The sequence below is a fragment of the Acartia tonsa genome, chromosome 3 (assembly GCF_053477335.1).
Source record: "Acartia tonsa isolate MP-2025a chromosome 3, ASM5347733v1, whole genome shotgun sequence".
Classification (NCBI taxonomy): domain Eukaryota; kingdom Metazoa; phylum Arthropoda; class Copepoda; order Calanoida; family Acartiidae; genus Acartia; species Acartia tonsa.
Window position 1 is genome coordinate 32,259,508 of NC_137262.1, and position 5,787 is coordinate 32,265,294.

The 5,787-nt window shown below is 35.9% G+C and overlaps 1 protein-coding gene across 2 annotated transcripts; it reads right to left on the reverse strand.

Annotated features, from left to right (window-relative positions):
- Positions 1 to 2,112: 2,112 nt before the first annotated feature.
- On the reverse strand, positions 2,113 to 4,354 carry LOC145315201 (uncharacterized). 2 transcript variants are annotated; one of them, XM_080155243.1, is made up of 2 exons: positions 3,165 to 4,354; positions 2,113 to 2,936 (listed from the first exon to the last, which is right to left on the reverse strand). In XM_080155243.1, exons 1-2 carry the CDS (start codon positions 3,252 to 3,254, stop codon positions 2,616 to 2,618), a joined length of 411 nt encoding a protein of 136 aa, XP_080011369.1. In that variant the 5' UTR covers positions 3,255 to 4,354; the 3' UTR covers positions 2,113 to 2,615. Both variants share the same exon structure in this region; 1 of them encodes a protein (XP_080011369.1).
- Positions 4,355 to 5,787: the final 1,433 nt, after the last annotated feature.

The window sequence follows — 5,787 nt, forward strand, 5'->3', positions numbered from 1 at the left end:
TAAGCATCTTCCATCATTTTTGGACTTTGACAAACAAAAAAACTTGGTAAAATTTGACCAACTTTTTGGTAAAAATTGACAAGGTAAATTTTTAGGCTAAGTCCAGATTTTTGGACTTTGACCAAAAAATCAACTTGGTAAAATTTGACCAACTTGTTTGTAAAAATTTACAAGGTAAATTTTTATTGGTCAATGTTTACCAAAAATTTAGTCAAATCTTACAAGTTATTTTTTCCAGGCTAAGTCGATATATATCCTAAATAATTGTAATTTGTATCCTCTGGATGACAAAATGAAATAAAAATAATACCTCGCTTTCTTCCATCTCACCAGAAGGGGCAGATGATCCCTGGGGTCGTGATGACTGGGACTGGGGTCGTGATGATGTTGCAGGAGGAACTACAACTCTCGCGGTCCGTTGACTCGCGGAGGGGGGCCGTGGCCGTGGCTGTGGAGATGGAGGTGGGGTAATCCTTATTGGAGATGTTGTGGTTCTAGTTGTGTTCTAAAAATAATATAGATAATTATTGTAAAGCATTACTTACCGAGGATTATAGTTTTAAACAACACCGGCATTATCCTAATTTTTTTCTTCTATTTTTTAAAACTTTACCCTCCCCCCCCCCCTCTCCCGACAAAATGACTGTGTTAGGTTAGGCTAGGTTAAGTTATATGGTTAGAGGGACCCAATTTGTTCAACGGTTAACGAGATTTGTTGGTACAAACCCACAAACAGACATCATGTTAGTAAGTTTAGTTTAACAACAAAACACCAACAAACCAAAAACCGATAACAATAAAACTTAAAATCCTACCTTTGCTGTTGTACCTTTGCCACCTCCAGTAGATTTGTTGCTTCCAGGTTTGGCACTTGCAGCTTTGGCACTTCCACCTCTGGCACTTCCATTAGGTTTGCCACCTCCAGTAGGCTTGTTGTTCTAAAACAAGAAATAATTGTTGTATTTACAATGCATAATAAGATATTAGATAGCAGTGGCTACGCCCCTAGAATTTTAATTACTAATATCAAATGTTAAACACACTGTGGAAAATTAATAAATAATTATACTTGGTCAATAATCTTTTGTGGTCTGTTAAGCATGAACCGATAAGGTTTTCCTTTCGATCCGGTAACATGCGAATTTATAAGTTTTAAGAGCGAAGGGTAGCAGCAATTTGTACAATAGTAAATTAGGCCTTAAATATAATTTTTACCTTTACAGAACTAGCACTCTTTCCAGTCCTCGTCATTTTGGGATCTAGCTTGGTCAATTGCCAGTCGAAATTACGCTGTTCTATCCAGGTCGTTGGCATGGGCAATTTGCATAGTTTTAAATCTGAAATGTGTAGACAGAAATTAAAATTTTATGTAAAATTAAATTAAATTGCAAACATGTACTCTTTCAAATTACAGACTAGACTTATAACACTTTAACTTCATACCCATCGATGGCCAAAAAGGTAGGGTTTTGCTAAATTAAGTTGAAATGCCTTTTTTAAAATTAGCTATAAAAAATAATTTTAATGAAAAAAATATTTTAAAGTACATTTCACATAAATTCCAAATAAAGAGGGAAGGGCCTTCAGTTGAATTTTACAACATTTTACATACATATTATAACAAAAGGGGGGGGGGGGAAGTGACACTTTTTGAAACCAAAACTAAAAGTCAAAGGAACTGAACTAAAGAAACAGTTACAGATCTGTCATTTTGCATGGCAGTTGTTTTATAGGGGTACAATATGGAACTTTTAGTTTTGGTTTTAAAAAGTGTCATTTCCCCCCCCCCCCCTTTCTCTGCTTTCAATGTACAAAATTAAATTCCGATAGGAATTACGATGGAGACATCTTGATGCAACAGGTGTACGGAGATATGTGCTACTCTGTACTTCAGTAGGTTGGAGGCTAGTTGTGTTGGAGGATGGCTATAGTCTTCGGGATCGTCAGTCTTGCCTACTCCTAATACCAGGGGTGTATATTTTCAGTGTTTAAAACCATAAAACTTAATTCATATTTCCTAGACCCCCCCTTTACCACACTCTCCTCCTGGCATGATAAGAGAATTACAAATAAATTGTGGTAGGTTAAAAAGAAATTAGATGAAATGTATAGTTCATGAAATATTTCTATACAACAATTAATCATGTGCAAAATATACACCCCTACCTATTATTCTGGAATCTTCAGGAAAGGTGTATGCCGGAAAAAATGTCCTCACTTTGTGGACCAACCATACTGTTTTATCACGACGGCAGTCTGGGACAAAGTAGAGGTCTTGGCAGTCTGTATAGAATTGATTACTCTCGAACTTTCGTTTGTTGGCATTCCTTGTTCCCCTGACAGCCAGCTTTTCATTTATGTACGGTTTCACTGTGTGAAATATCAACAATCTAAATATGTCATTTATGTCATTAATGGCTGTTAAACGGAAAGGTATGTTGCTGGTGAAATCGTTATAGCTTAAGTGTTTGATCAGCAATACACGGAAAGAAAGTTATGTTACATTTTTAAAAATTACATTAAAATTTGTAAAGAGTGGGGGGGGGGGGGGGAGAAGTGACACTTCTTGAAACCAAAACTAAAAGTCAAAGGAACTCAACTAAAAAAAAATAGTATTACCTGTTTGAAACCTCTTTAAGGCCAAAATTATATCCTCGGATGTAAGTTGATATCACATGATTGGCACTTTCGAAAGCATAACAACTGAACGCCATGGATGGTCCAAATCGGCGGACATGTTCCGGCATATGGTAAAGCATGTGAGTATTGTAACTCAAGCACGATTCGCTGTACATCTCCGCCAATTTTGAGTTCAGGACCATTATCATGGTCTTGAGCTCAGCCACACGTTCAGTTGTTATATGCTCTTCGAGACTGCGCAATATGTGGAATAAAAACTTGCATATCAGACGTTGTTCATCTTTAAGATTTGCCAACTGGAAAAAAAAAACATTGTAATAATTTAAGGTAAAACTAGCTGTTTCGCCCCTAGCCTCTAGGGGCTTCGCCCTATATACTTATTGGAAGTCCACCCTCCTCAATAGAAATATATATATAATATAGCACACGTGCGCAAATTTAAAAAGAATGTTATTGCTATACAATATAATGAAACTGAAATAAGCTTTAAATTCTAAAAAGATTATAATATGGTAAAAACCTACCTCTGCATAAAATATCATATGGTAGAAGCCCAGTACTTTGAATTCAGAACTTTTCAAATTGAGGGCTAGCTTCTTCTCTGTCAGGCGCATGATGGACGTACGGGGAACGCGATCAAAATCGCCAACAAGCTTCAATTGATCGTTGATTTCATCTATAATTGGAGTTACTGCAGTTCATGGTAAAATATGGGTGATAAGGAGAAAATTTTCAAAATTTAAGTTCTTTAAACTTTTCAAACTAACACTCTTTTAAGCGGCATAACAAGGCGTACAAATAATGTGTAATAGACATAAATCTAGAAATGCAGAATTTTATCGCAGTGCCGAGAAATGCGCGAAGAAAACACCTATTTTACGCGTCATTTCTTTAGTCAAATGCAGTACATCCCTGTAATTCTCTCCATTTGAACTAAGTCTTCTTCTTCCAATTCTGGATAACTATTACGTCCTTTCTTCAGGTACGTCATCACTTTCTTTACATAGCCCAGGTGCAACGCGTGCATCGGATCACTGGGGGTATCTTGTATTAAATCCAAGCTCGGGTCAAGGTCAGAAAAACTGGTTTTCATGTTCTGATTATTTTCCTCTAACTTGCGGAATTTCTCGTCAGACCTCGGCGTACCCATATTTTGACTGTCACTGGGGTAAAATACATTCATTGATTCGAACAATACCAAGTTCTTTTGACGGAGATAAGTCTGTGAAAAAGCCATCCCTGGAAGGTCACAGTGTGGGCATCCATTTTTTGATCCATGGCCAAGAATGCCGAATACATCGGCTCTGGCAACGGCATCGTGGATGATGGTTCTACATTGAAAGGTATGTCCAGGTAATCCTTCTTGAATTAGTTTGTTGATGAATCGGGTAACATTATCCAGAAAGTTGTAACTGTAGGGACGCCTCCTCGTCTTCTCAAATATGCTGACTGGCAATATAACACTGAAATCCTTGTTGAAGAATAACCTGAAATAATAAAGAAGAATTAATAATAATAGCATTTAATACCTTAGACTTAAAATTGTAGTCACTGATTTATAAAACGTAAAGGCTGGTAAAATTTTACCGTAAAAGTGGTAAAAACTAGGTTTACTTATGGTATTAATTAAGTCCTGGTATACAGTAAGACAGATTTTTATATATGTATGCAATAGAAAAAAGTATCAATTGTAAACTTAGTTTTCTTTCTTATTTGTTTATTGAATGGTTTCCTAAACTTTGGCTTTAAAAATCTGGGCTGTCAATTGATGTAAAACAAATATTTTGATATCCTTTGAAATATAGGCTGCCAATCCTAAAAAATACCTTTTCGAGGGTCATGCTGTATATGAAAAGAACTTTATCCCAACCCAACCCTTTCAAATCCACAATATATTAATTACTTACCTAATCCAGACAGTATAATAGGAGATATGAGATCCCTGAGCTGCTTTCACTCCGTCGCCCGAGATGTCAAAAGTTATATGATCATCAACGGCCTGTTGTCCATTCAACCGTTTAAAGTCTGTGATGGCGTCTTGGAGGATCTCATAGGTAGGGAATCTGGAAAAAGAAATATATTTTTAACTAAAACTTGCACAATTCAAAGAAATTTTGCACCATCGGGCTCCAAATAATATTACGATGAAAAGTAATGGAACAAGGATGACAACATCCATAAAAACCAAAGCACTGAAACGGTACGACAAACGGACATTAACAATTGTGAAGTATCTGAACTGAATTTAAAAATATTAAAGTCGAACCAAAATTGTATGTAAGTAAATTTGTTAAAAAAAAATGCTTCAAGAAGGATAAGGTTTATGCACATACTTAAATTTTAAGGAATTAATTATAGAGTGGCTTCGCTTATAATATTGTTCTCAAGTTGTCGCAGGAAGCAATATACCAAAGAATGATCAAACTGATAATTAGAACACTTGAAAGTTTGTTGTTAAAAAAGGAGAAAAATCGACATGTTTAAAATGGACGTACGGAAATTCTGGTAATGATTATAGAAATGCTACGCTTTCTAAATCGTATATAAACATACCTGCACTCAATCAGTGAACCAGGAGCATTTGTAGGATTATATTTGTTTTCTTTGATTTCAACTTTGTATTTGGGTTTGAATAATGTATTATATGACGGAAATTTGAAAATACACGAGCGTCTCACTTTGTTGTGAGAGATGGGGTTGTCTAGAACACAAACGCTTCTGAAATCATTAACAATTTCTTTCTCAAGTTCTGTAAGATGTTTGAAGCGATCCCCGTCATGATCGCCATCAGGTTCGTCATCAGGGTCATCGTCATCATCTGGGTCAAAATAATCTTCAGGTATATCAAACATTTCGACGTGTTCCCAGTCCTCGGCATCTTGAATGCTGTCATTGTCTGCATCATTATTATCGTTGGTATTATTGTTGTTAATATTGTCTACAACAATATTAATGTAGTCAGTTTCTTCAGGATTGTTATTTAATCGCTCCAAAACTTGGTTTGCGTAGCATTGATAACATATACTTTCGGTTTCCTTTGTGAAGTTGGTATTGCAGCCTGTACAAACTTTACCTAAAAAAATACGATGTTAAACATGATGTTTTATAGTTATAAACCTTCCCGGGACCTATGTGAAGGTACCCTGT